Genomic DNA, 11,959 nt, shown 5'->3' with positions numbered 1-11,959 from the left:
TGTGGAAGGAGCGGAGAGGAATATGGCGGTAGTACAAGTGGTGTGAGGTTCGAGACGGAGCTGTGAAGTCGAGCGCAGGAGCTTGAATGCCAAGGCACTAAACTAGTTTCGTTTCCTTCCAATTGGGGCGCGAGGCTTTCCAACGGAGCTTCACTCGACGCCAGTAATCGCATCTTTCTTTGCGGGGGCTCAAGAACAATCATCTTCGCAACCAGCATTCCAGGACCAGGACTATGCTGGGATTGTAACGCAGATGTCCACAGACTGAGGCTTAGATTGATGAGAGCACGATGGCTCGGAGTCCTAGGTCGCCAAGAACTGCACCTCTGGAGGGCTGCCAGGGTCCCAAGTCCATTTGCAAAGCACATACAGATCCCACGATGCCTTCATAGCACGGCGAGACTCGGACAGCAACGTGCTGTTGAGATATTACCCGTATCTGACGCGACCGTCCCTGAGCTCTCCATCCACGACCGACGAGTTCTTGGCAGAGCCCGTCTTCATGGCATCCACTCCATGGAGCAGTTGCTCTTCGAGGCGGACCTAGGACACACTCGTGAGCTTGGAACACGCCTTCTGGATCAACCGAGCCGCAGGCAAGACCTTGATCTGTGGCTGTTCATTCTCGACATTAATCGTCAGCGACGCGGTCTTGAAGGCGTCAAGGCGACATGGAGAGGTATGAGGTACCGTGGCAAGAGTCTACGGTTGGACGCAGACAATGCAAATGCTCGAGATCTGATCGATGCCTTCATCTTTACTGGCATTACAGAGGACCTTGAATTCCTCAAGGATGTGTGCAGACTCTGTATTCATCGACGCTACCTACCAACCGAGTTATTCGTCGGCGTAGTAGGAGGCTTGTTGCGGTACAGACCGGAAGAAGCTCCAAGCTTTGCATTTCAAATCCGTGAGAAATGCTACCAAGGGAAGGACGATCTATTACGGACGTTTCACATCGCCTGCGAGTCTGAATCTGCCGAGGCCCTCAGATACTTTCGCGGGGTGCGAGACCTCCTGCCGGACACTAAGATCTACCACGACACGGTCCCTCATCTTTGGCAGCAAAACAAACCACAAGAAGCTTTCGAGTGGCACCGATATCTACTAGCCAAGCGGGACCAACCGAAGACTTTCGACATACTCCTACCCTTTATCGGCTATCTCGCGCATACAGGTCAAGAGCTCGAGCCGTTCCTGCATGGTCTGCAAGCTGCAGGTGTAGAATTTACCAGCCAGGCCCGGCGCGTCTACTGGCGCGAAAGGCAACGAGCTGTACAAGACCACCCCCATGCCAACGATTTAAATTCCCTCAAAGTCTCTGTCGATTCGCAGCGCAAGCTAAAGGACGAAACAATTGCCCGCGCCCTCGCCACCTCCTCGTTTTCTTTCGACTTCATTGTCAACGGAATCATCTTCTTGGGCGCCGTCGAATTCGGTCCCCTTTCTGTCAGGCAGCTTGTCCTCTCCTCACCAGACCTCGCCACCCTGGAAGCACGTTTTGGACGCCTTCGCGAGCTCGAAGTCGACACTGGCTCCTCTGTCTTCGTGAACGTTATCCGCCGCCTACGATCCTCGCGCAACTTCGATCTCATACGACTCATGGCCGACTCTGATATGCACCACGATGAGTTCTCGGACCTTGATCTACAACGCCGCCTTCTCACCACATATCAAGCTCGAGGCTCCCTCCCAGACATAACACGCACCCTTACGATCCTTAACGGCGGAGATACTGATTCAATTGCTCAAGAGCGATCTACCAATTTCCTCCTCCGCAGCGCTATCATCCGCCACGATTGGCGCCTCGTCCTCTCCATAGTGGACTCACTCCATCGTACAGGCCACCGCATCACACTCACTGTCCTAAACCAGCTCATCGTCACCCTTCTACCGCGCCGTCACGCCAAAGTCCAATCCATCCCCACGCCTGACTTCGACACCCTCTCCTACCTCCTCGCCCTCCTCCTCCGCCTCCTCCCCACGACCACCACCATCTCCCCCTCCCATTTTCTCCGACCACTCATCGCACTCGCCTCCCACCACCGCATCTCCGAGCTCCACTCCCTCTGCACATTCCTCGCCCACCACTTCAAATCCTCCAACCGCACGCCAGGCACGGACGCTGACCTAGGCAAGCTCTTTACCTCCCCTTTCCAACGCGCCCTCATCTCTTGGGACTTCAAGTGCCGCAAGTGGCGCGATGAACTGTTCTCCAAAACGCCCTCTTCGGTGGCATCATCATCATCATCACCCACATCCCCTCCACCGAAACCCTGGCTCGCCGGCGCGAAGCTCCTACGCCAGTTGCGCGATGAGTATGGCGTCAAAGTCGACCTGGCCGACGTGCAGGAAGAGTACCTGTTTCGACTGCGGCAGATGAGTCGTGCCGAGGGCCGCTGGAAGTTGGTGAGCAATCGGCAGAGTGCGGCCATGCGAGGCTATGGCGTGAGGGAGATGGTGGAAGGGTGGGCGGCCGTGTGGGACTTGCTGGACGGCGGCGATAGCGGCGGAGACATGCCGGACGCGAACGAGCTTACGAGAAAGGTGCGCAAACGAAGAGAAACGCTGGTAGCGAGGCTGGCGAGGGGTTTTGACAGATTGCGGGGGCCGACTGAAGATCGGCGTGTTGGGAACGAGAGGCTGCGGAAGAAGAAAAACAGCAGATACTTGACTGGCCCGCCGCTGAGGAGCGGATGAGGCAGGGGAGGTTCAACAAGTCTTTCCGTGTGGACAAATGAATGATGAATTGTAATCGTAGCGCTAGCAATGCAAATCTCGTGCAGGCAGTGGTGACCACGTTGCCTTTCCCTAAACTCCTTGGTGCAGTCTTCGCATTCCAGCAAAACCTGTCCTCGTCACCGTCGCCTCAGCAGACGGTGGGAATCATCTTCCTCCACCGATCAATCATCTCATCGAACCGTTTTCCGGCGGTCAGTCAACACGAACTCCCCGCGACAGCAACTCTGCCCACAGCCGGTGGCACATCCACATCTCCAACGCCTACGTTGACGTTGACGTCTTTATTCTTTGCACCTGCCATTGTGTTTCCAGTTTCAGTTCCTGAGCTCCGCTTACTGCTCGACTCAATGCCCAGCTGCTTCAAGCCTGCCGATACTTCCTTAATCTGCCGATCAATGTTCTCTTTCTCATCCTCGCACACAACACCTGCACCACCTGGCAATTCCACTCTTGCCGCACCAAGTCGCGCCTTGATGTCTTCAAAAAGCACTTCCATCGGTGCAATGTACGCCTGCTTCAGCTTCTCGCCGTAAGCGAGAACGTGGCCGGCCAGCTCCCCCGTATTGGGGTTATAGACCCACGCACCAGAGTCGCCAGGAACACCAAGGATACCGCCAGACGCAACGTGCTGCTTGGCAGCCATCTGGTTGAGGGCGGCGATACTTCGCTGAGGAGCCGTCATAGGAACAGAAGGACCACGCGATAGCTGTGAAGGAGTGCTGTCAACACACCAACTATAGCTGAAGCTGCGGCGGCCATGAAGTTTCACCAGGCACATAGCTTGAGAAATGCGGCCGCTAGTGAATCCACTCGAACGTGCGTGGCAGGAGACAGGGAGGCCGCTCAACTTGTTTGCTGGTGTGATGCTGGTAAGCGTGGGGATGCTATCCCGTATTTGTTTCGCAGCCGCAGAAGCCTCAACCGAACCAGGTACCTTACATGGCTGGCTGGGCTTCTTGGGCGAGTTGGATGCGGAGAAAGAAGAGGCGATTAGGTTGGCAACGTCCAGCCGCTCATCCTCAATGCGAATGAGCGCCCAGTCGATCTCATGCTTGAGCATGCCGCGTGTAACGCGACGAATGCCGCTGCTGGCATGAATACGGCCGAAGGCGTGGCTGGCGAGATGATCTTCATCACGATCTTCTTCAGACGGGAAGAAGTCCTCGTCAACATCGTCAAGTGCCGGCTGAGTGACTGCCAGTTCCTCACTCTCAAGGCTATATGGCACGACGGCAGGCTTATCGCCAATGCTAGCGCTGTCATCGAAATCCTCGTCTTCCTCGTCCGAGAAGTCGTCTGCTATGAGCGACGGGGTCGTGGTGTCGGAGGAATCGTCGAGAAACCAGTGGTCGGTCCCGGAGTCGTCGGTAATAGCATAGTCGGGACGGATGGTGGAGGCTTCTGATTCGGTGTCTGATAGTTCCAGCATGTCATCACCCTCATCGGGTGATAGCTCGAGGTCCGAGTTCAGATCAACTTCTTCATCGCTGACAGCAAGGCTGCCCTCCATGTGACCGAAATCAGCCTCGGAGCTTATCCTAGCGGACAACTGAGCTTGCGACGGGCCTCTAGCAGCAGACCGTTTGGGTTTGTTCTCCTCCTCTTCACTCGAGTACTCGTCCTCGTCTTCGGAGTCGGAAGGGGCGTCGAGCATATGGTGAACAGTCATACCAAAAGGTTCGCCGTCGACGAGGACCGTACCACCAAAACTGCAGGGAGGGAGGTGTTCGTTATCGCGGAAAGCCCCGATGCTCGCACCACAGGTTGGCTTCTCTTGATACTTCTGCTCTTTGGGCTTACGGGGAGCTTTCCTACGCCCACCGGAACGCCGAGCTTTGTGCTGACCGCTGCGATGCACATCTCCTTTGAGTATAACAACACCCCAGCCCTTTTTTGGCTTGAAGCGCTTGCGTAGAGTTTCGTGTACCTTGGCAGTGTTCTGGCACTGGACACATATTGTGGTTTTAGCAGCTTCTGGAGTGGCGCCGATCTTCATCAGGCTAACGCTGCAAGACTCTGGAGACTCACCAAGGGCATCTTCGAGGATTTTGCGGAGTCGAGGCATCAGCAACGTGTTCCACTGGTCGAGGTCCTGCTGATCGATTTGTAGTTCGGGCCATTTCTTCAGCTGCGAGGATGCTGATCGTTTCTTCTTTTTCTCTTGAGCTTTTGCTTCAACAGGCATGGGGATGGCGTCCGAGGAAGGAACTCGTAGCGGCTTGCGTCGAACAGCATCAGCACCGGCCTTGGTCGTACCAGAGTATTGACGCTCGGGTTTCTGTGAGCCTGGGATTTGCAGAGGTGGCAGAGATGTACTAGGCTCGGGGTTGCTGTTCCTCCTCTCTTCAGTCTTACACATTTGCTCGATAATAAGTAACTCGAAAGTTTCAAGATCGGTAGTGGGTGGCATGCCTTCTTCGTCGAGAGCAAGGCACAGTCGCAGCTCTTTCGATACCTCGAGTAGGAGCGCACCTGCATCCTCGGGCTGATCCCGACCCAACAATTCGGCAGGTGCATGCAGACATCGCTGGACCAGTCGCATATATTTAGTGCCACATTTGGCAGCCAACTTCTGAGTGTAGATTTGCTGTACTCGAGCCATGAAGATACGGCGATCGTATTTTGCCTTCCACAGCTTTGTGAGCGGGATCCAGAGGCCGACTTCGAGTAGAAGCAGACCAAGGCTGTAGATGTCGAAGGCAGGAACCGCCTGCTCAGCCTGTAGGGGATCATGCGCTGGGTGGCGGTAGATGGCTGAAGCCAGTGGCTCGGTGGCCTTGCCCTGGGCAACGAGATCCTGGCAGGACTGGACCAGAAAGGGGCAACGAGTGTCGGCCTTCGCAGGGTGATGAGGCGTTGCTTCCTTGCCGATCAACAAAATATTGCTACTATTGACATGGCGATGGCTATCGCCGTTGGCGAAGTAACCGAGTACCGATACCATGAGATTGTATGCGAGACGAAACCTGTCCTCCAAATTTGGCTGGGTTGAATCCTGGTTGTGCGTGGCTGTGATGGCCGATTCGAGAGTCCGATGGGACAGAAGCTGCTGGTGTCCGACCCCGGTCGGCAACTCATAAACGATGCCACATCTCGGGCCTTTTTGCGCCACAGTGAAGCCGACCAACCTCAGATGGCCGCACCACGACAGACTCTTCCTCTGCCGGCACAGCTTCTCGCCCAACTCATGCAATTCAAAGACATCATCTGACGTCCCGATCACATAGGGCGGGATGTCGGGTGTCAGAAACTCGACCAAGATTGGCTTGTTCTGTCCTCTCAAGATGCCAACCTTTCGCTCTCGAGGCAGCTCATCGACATAATCGGCATCGTAGGGTGGAGGGTCCGCCATTCCAAAGCCTGTCCCAGACTCGAAATCGATATGGTTGAACTCGACATATAGCGGATGCCACTTCTCGCCCTCTCCAGCCTGTGCAATCGGCTTCGGACTCTGTGTTCTTCTGAACCCGTAAGCCTCTTCCACGTCATCCTCCAGACCCCGACCTTTTTCTCGCCTCGCTTCTTTCTCCTTCTCTTTGCTCCCACTCTGGCCCTCCTTTCCTTCGCTCAGACTGTACAGGACATCAATGCAAGTGGTCAGCTGCTCCAGAAGTACTCTTCCAGTCTTGACCTCGTGCTGGCTCCATTCCTTCTTTGGTCTTGTTCCTTTTCCAACTCCCATGGCCTCATATCGCTCCGGATGCTGCAATCGCCCACTCTGGTCCAGCAGCTCCTTGATTTGGCTCATCACACTCGCTACCACCTCGCCTAACCCTGCCTTCTCGATCTGTCGATCGATATCCTTCTCGCCAGCGTGACTCTTCTCGCCGCCTTCTCTGAAGCTTTCGGTATCTTCGCCGCTCTCGCTCCAGCTGATGCCCCACGCAAGCAATCGGTCCTGCTGGATCTGGAAATCCCGTCTTAGCTCACGTACCTCGGCATCGTCGTGACTATCAGCTTCACTGGGCCGTTGTTGCTCGAGCGCAGCTTTCGCATTGGTGGCCAAGGTCAGCGATTCGTATGATTGCTTGGTGTCGGAGTACAGTTTCGTCAGCCGAGCAAGGTAGCCAGCACCAGGGGCGTGACCAGATGCTGCACGCTGGAAGAAAGCCATGGGTGATTGTGAGGGTGGCGCCATGCGCTAATGGAGTTCTCTGACTGGAGAGATGTGTCGAGTCTTGAAGTCGTCCGAATCTATCTTCCTCCTCGCCTTCAGACTGTACTTCTACTTGAGGATGTAGTCTTGGCGCCCCGGTGTACCGCTTATCGGGTTAGATGCGACGATTGTGGCGCGCGAGACTCTCCAGCGGTCCCCGAGACTCAAACCATCGAATATCCGTCACAGATGAATTCCGCAAAGTAGTTATGTCAGGATCAAATGATAAGGTAGTCGAAAGCAGAAGCTCAACACATTATCAAAGGGGGCGCATCGATTGACGGTTGCCTTCAGGTCGGCCAGGCATTCGAGGCTAACAGGAAAAGTGGGGGCGCAGTCCAGAAACGCTGCAGCCTGAACTCGCGCCCAGATCCGTCGTCCGCTGCACGACGGTCTTCACCATACAGAGTACCTGAAGTTGCGAAAGCGAGATCCGCGCCAACCAATCTCCGTGCAGCTTATTGCCACCCTCCAGGCAGTTCCGTTCTCGGGTCTGCGGAGTGGGACAAAGGCAAATAAGTGTAGAAGCGACAGTCGCTTGTCGGTAGTCCAATCACTGTCGCCTGCGCAGAATAGGCACACAAATGGCAGGCTGCATGTGATCTTTGATGCGTTGCGTGCGCTTGAGGAATTACGTGTCGAGGCTCTGGCTTGAGTATACATAGGTCTGGCCCCGCTACAGGCTGCGCTTGGGTTCTGTCACGTGTGCCTACAAGGTTAGAACAGGGCGAGACGAAGCGAAGTTCAATAGTCAATGCAGTTCTCATTGATGATGTCTGCGACTATCTAATGAGTAGTGCCCTGGTCAGGGCCTGCCCATGTGCGATGATGAGCTTCTGGTATCTATCGCGTGTCTGTGCTGTCTTGTTCCAGCAGAAAAATGCCATGCCCTGAATCCCATTCCCATAATAACAGTGGTGTGGCACCGTAAACGCCGCAAAAGTCGTAATCCGTGAAGCTCCGTAAGCTAGTAGGCACAGTGTGGTGGTCGTATGGAGAAGACAACGGTCAATGACACAACATCTAGCCACCGAACCCGTAAAGAGTACGGCCCTGGCGCTTGAGAGCATAGACAACGTCGAGGGAGGTGACAGTCTTGCGCTTGGCGTGCTGTTTGAGGGTTAGTTTTTGTTGGCTTGCTAACTGAAAGGAGCAACATACCTCAGTGTAGGTGACAGCGTCACGGATGACGGACTCGAGGAACGACTTGAGAACACCACGGGTTTCTTCGTAGATCATAGCGCTGATTCGCTTGACTCCGCCACCTAGTTCTGCATTAGTAACAAAGTCGACCGTGCGAGGGTGGTAAGGAATTACGGCGAGCGAGACGGCGGATAGCAGGCTTGGTGATACCCTGGATGTTGTCGCGCAAGATCTTGCGATGACGTTTGGCACCACTATAGGATTATCAGCCATGGTTCACGTCGAAAGGAAGAAGAATGCTTACCCCTTGCCCAAGCCCTTGCCACCTTTTCCGCCTGCATGAATCTGTCAGTACATTGTGTCGATAAGGTGGAGTGATGAGGCGACGATGAGGTCGGCTGACGGCGAGGTGGGGCCAGCGACGCGTCAAACATTGCAATGCTCATGTGTACTTACGACCAGTCATGTTTGCGGTGTTATGAGGATGAGATTAATAGAATTGAAAGTGTTCTGGATGGAAGATTCGCAGCGTATGCGATATGGTGGATGGGCAGGACGCAGAGTCAATTGGCGAGAGAAGTAGAAAAACGCGGGAGAAGGGGGAAGGAGGGAAAAGGCGGATTTATGGGCAGTCACGGGGGGCAAAGGTAGGCGGCCAGATCAGGCCTTGGCGGGATGATTCAGATTTCCAACGCGCCAAAAATCAACTGCACAAAGATCCGTGATCTGGGTTCTGGAAAGGAGCACCTGAAATCAGCCCAAATTTGCCAGGTAGGACAGTCACAGATCCATTGACGCGACAAATGATTGGTTGGAGTAGAAGAGTGGAGATCAGCTTGGCATGTTTGCGACTTGTTTGCATGGCACCTCAATTCTCTCAAACGCGCTTTCCAATCCGGCTACATATACCCAGCGGCTACTGCTGGCCGTCGTATGTCTCGTTGTTTTCGCCATAATGAGTTCCGGAAGCTGTGGCAAGTGGTGGGAAGGTTTCGGGTCTTCTTGACCCATCAGTGACGCTGTAAGCCCAACAGAGCATGCTGGCTTTCGGATCATTCAATTTCACTGCCTCTGACCGCGTCGCTCAGCACTCAACTTCCGAGGCTGCTCGTCACTGCAATCACTCTTCGTCGCTAATCAATCATTGTGACTGTCTGACCTCGTCACGTGCGGTTGTGAATCCCGGTGTCTATCTATACGCCGCCTCAGAATCGAGAGTATCTGTTCCGTGTCCTGTACGCGTTGTAGCCCACGTAAGCTCCCACGCACAAGCCCGCGAAAAGGATCAATTTGAAGAAGAACCACATCCAGCCGCCTCCCTCCTTCTGCCGGGTGTACGAGCTAGCAGTTTTGCCGTATCCCTGCCGACTGGTCGCTGCCCGGGGGGTGTACAGGTTCTTCGTTTGAACATCGACAATGTCAAAATTGTCCGACAGATCTCCAGTATGGGCAGAGAAGCCCAAGTAGGCCTGGTTGGGGAGCTTCAACGGCACGGCGTCGGTGGCCTTGATATCAAAGCACTTGGTCCATGTGCCCTCCGTCTTATACTGCAGCTCCAAGGACAGGCTTTCATCTTTAATGTACGTTAGTCTTGCTTTCGATGGCACAGTCGATCCACGTAGTCCTCGAGCCTGCATTGTGTCAGCTTTGTTTCGCCAGCTGTCAAGTGTACTAACCGAGCATCCGCCCAACTCATTCGCCTTCCCATCGTTCGCACGATCGTACATAGTATTTCCGTCCCCCATCATCGCCATCACGTACGGAAAGACCACGCCTGGCCGATTGTTCTTGTACGTATCGAAGAACACACCCAACCCCTCAAATCTATCCACGTGTCCGAACACATTGCCCGGTTGCGCCCGCTCTTTTGTAACCCACAACGCAAAGCCATCGCCGTGTAGGCTGCCCTTGCCCGATATTGAAAACTCCATCTCAATCTCCCAGTTGTTCGCGGTGAGCGGTATGCGTGAGAAGAGCCAGCCAGACTGCGCGGGTTGATCAGCCGCCAGCCGCACATACTTGTCGGCACGAATGAGTGTGTCTCCGCCAAAGTCCCACCAGCGCGAGGCCATATCGGAGTCAAGATAGGGAGCCGAGAGGGAGTGCGTTCGTAGCTGTGGCTACCGTTAGAGACACTCGGGACCTAGCGAGGAGACAATATCTCGAGTGGTTTCCACACATACTGGTACACTCTTCATCTCTGAATCTGCATCGGCAGCCAGCACACCCGCAGTCCAGCTGGCTGCCAGCACGCACAGGCTCGTCAGCCACCGCATTATGTCCTACCGAAATATGATCACGCTACCAAGACGCTCAGTAACGAATTCAGGCCTTTGAGGAGTTGCGCCCGCGCCTTCAAGACAGAGGTAAGACACTGTCTGGACAGAGCCACCGGACGCAAAGTAATAAAATAGAAGAAAAGAGCGTGAAGCAAAGGAGTTTGTGGGGTGTGTACTCCTGAAACTTGGGTCTTTGGTGGTTACAGCTGCGATCTTGAAATGGTGGCCATTCAATCATGCTGCAGGCGAGTTGGAGGCGATGTGGGTCCGCAGCCCGCGTGCTCATCTTTGGACATGACTTTTTGATGGCTCCGCAAAAGTCTTGAGCTGTTCTTGATGTCGTTGTCTCTTCATTCGATTGTATAATTCTTCCTTCTGCTCATCGCATCAACCCTCTTCAGCCTAGCCAATAGGATAATCCATCGAAACGAAGCTGATACGAACAGACTCGGCCAAGACTACTCCGCGCATAGCGACCGTCCCTCCCGTAGCCATACACCGAGACTGGTAGCTACCTTTCGACTGCTACCAACACGCGCAACTCTTCCGCTCCTCTGCCTTACTACTCTACCACATCAACAAATCTAAAATGGGACTCTTCGGCGGCTCCTCTTCCTCATCCTCATCCTCCTCCTCCAACAGCACCACACCCACACCCACGGACTTCGCGCCCCCACAAGCACCGCTTTCCTCCCCCAGCGGCTTCAACGCCTCGACCGCCTCTTCCGGCGAGATTCGCCAGCGCATCCAAACCCAGATCAGCCAATCGAGCAATCTAGCCAATGCTCAGGTCCTCATCAAGACCGTGAACAAGAACTGCTTCCAGCACTGCGTGCCGTCGCCCGGGTCGTCTCTGAGCTCCAAGGAGCAGACGTGCCTGAGCTCTTGTATGGACAAATACATACAGGCGTGGAACGCTGTGAACGTTGCGTATGTCGGCCGTCTGCAGCGCGAGCAGCGGGAAGTTCCTATGGGAGGCAGTGCTTTGTAAAGGGCTGGTACGGTCCGACGAAATGCTAGGATGCTCGTCAGCGCCGACGGATGGCTCTTGCAGCCGGATTGCTTCCTGCGACGGTACTCGTCTCGGTGATCGGGGGCTGACTGACCCCTAATTCGAGTACCGCGGAGTTCGCTACAGGAGCCTTGGATACACGGGCAGCCTAGAGATAGTCTTCTGTCTCGAGGGGCAAAAACCGTATGTACAAAAGTGAGTGCGCTGAAGGGCTACAAAAATAGTTTAGAGCGTTTTCGGAGCATGATGAGAATGTACACTACTCAAGATCCTTCCATGACCCGCTTCGCAGGTCAAGGAGATACGTAGTGATGAATTCCCCTCATTCGGGCACACGAGGCCTAGCACCAGAACGAAGCAGTAGAACACCAGCTATACAACATTGCTTCCGCAATAACAAATTCCAGTAAATAGGGCATACGTATGCAGCTCTAAGGCATACCTTCCAAACACAGTAGGAGACGGCCACACGTGCGGTGCCAGTTGTATCGCAACCAGGACAATTCCGCTGTGACAGTCGTTGTACTCGTAATCAATGCAGCCCAGACCCCTTTTAGTCGTGTACAATCGTAGACGTCCAGTACCGTACTTCCTTAATCGCATCGGGCACTCTGCTGCTCCCACTAG

The 11,959-nt window shown here is 54.6% G+C and overlaps 5 protein-coding genes across 5 annotated transcripts; 2 read left to right on the top strand and 3 right to left on the bottom strand.

The window, feature by feature from the left end:
* Window positions 1–516: 516 nt before the first annotated feature.
* HMPREF1541_05855 (uncharacterized protein) lies at window positions 517–2,700 on the top strand (the record flags this gene model as incomplete). Its single annotated transcript, XM_008720192.1, has 1 exon — window positions 517–2,700. One exon carries the CDS (start codon window positions 517–519, stop codon window positions 2,698–2,700), a length of 2,184 nt encoding a protein of 727 aa, XP_008718414.1.
* A 238-nt stretch (window positions 2,701–2,938) lies between these two features.
* Window positions 2,939–6,856, bottom strand: HMPREF1541_05854 (uncharacterized protein; the record flags this gene model as incomplete). Its single annotated transcript, XM_008720191.1, has 1 exon — window positions 2,939–6,856. The coding sequence occupies one exon, from the start codon at window positions 6,854–6,856 to the stop codon at window positions 2,939–2,941; it is 3,918 nt and encodes a 1,305-aa protein (XP_008718413.1).
* A 1,065-nt stretch (window positions 6,857–7,921) lies between these two features.
* Window positions 7,922–8,507, bottom strand: HMPREF1541_05853 (histone; the record flags this gene model as incomplete). The annotated part of the gene is made up of 5 exons (XM_008720190.1): window positions 7,922–8,008; window positions 8,060–8,163; window positions 8,216–8,295; window positions 8,346–8,376; window positions 8,498–8,507. The coding sequence occupies 5 exons, from the start codon at window positions 8,505–8,507 to the stop codon at window positions 7,922–7,924; spliced, it is 312 nt and encodes a 103-aa protein (XP_008718412.1).
* Window positions 8,508–9,246: 739 nt separating this feature from the next.
* On the bottom strand, window positions 9,247–10,317 carry HMPREF1541_05852 (uncharacterized protein; the record flags this gene model as incomplete). The annotated part of the gene is made up of 3 exons (XM_008720189.1): window positions 9,247–9,672; window positions 9,718–10,161; window positions 10,225–10,317. The coding sequence occupies 3 exons, from the start codon at window positions 10,315–10,317 to the stop codon at window positions 9,247–9,249; spliced, it is 963 nt and encodes a 320-aa protein (XP_008718411.1).
* Window positions 10,318–10,909: 592 nt separating this feature from the next.
* On the top strand, window positions 10,910–11,311 carry HMPREF1541_05851 (uncharacterized protein; the record flags this gene model as incomplete). Its single annotated transcript, XM_008720188.1, has 1 exon — window positions 10,910–11,311. One exon carries the CDS (start codon window positions 10,910–10,912, stop codon window positions 11,309–11,311), a length of 402 nt encoding a protein of 133 aa, XP_008718410.1.
* Between the last annotated feature and the right edge of the window lie 648 nt (window positions 11,312–11,959).

This window comes from Cyphellophora europaea (assembly GCF_000365145.1).
Source record: "Cyphellophora europaea CBS 101466 unplaced genomic scaffold supercont1.5, whole genome shotgun sequence".
Classification (NCBI taxonomy): domain Eukaryota; kingdom Fungi; phylum Ascomycota; class Eurotiomycetes; order Chaetothyriales; family Cyphellophoraceae; genus Cyphellophora; species Cyphellophora europaea.
This window is presented reverse-complemented; position numbering and strand designations above follow the sequence as displayed.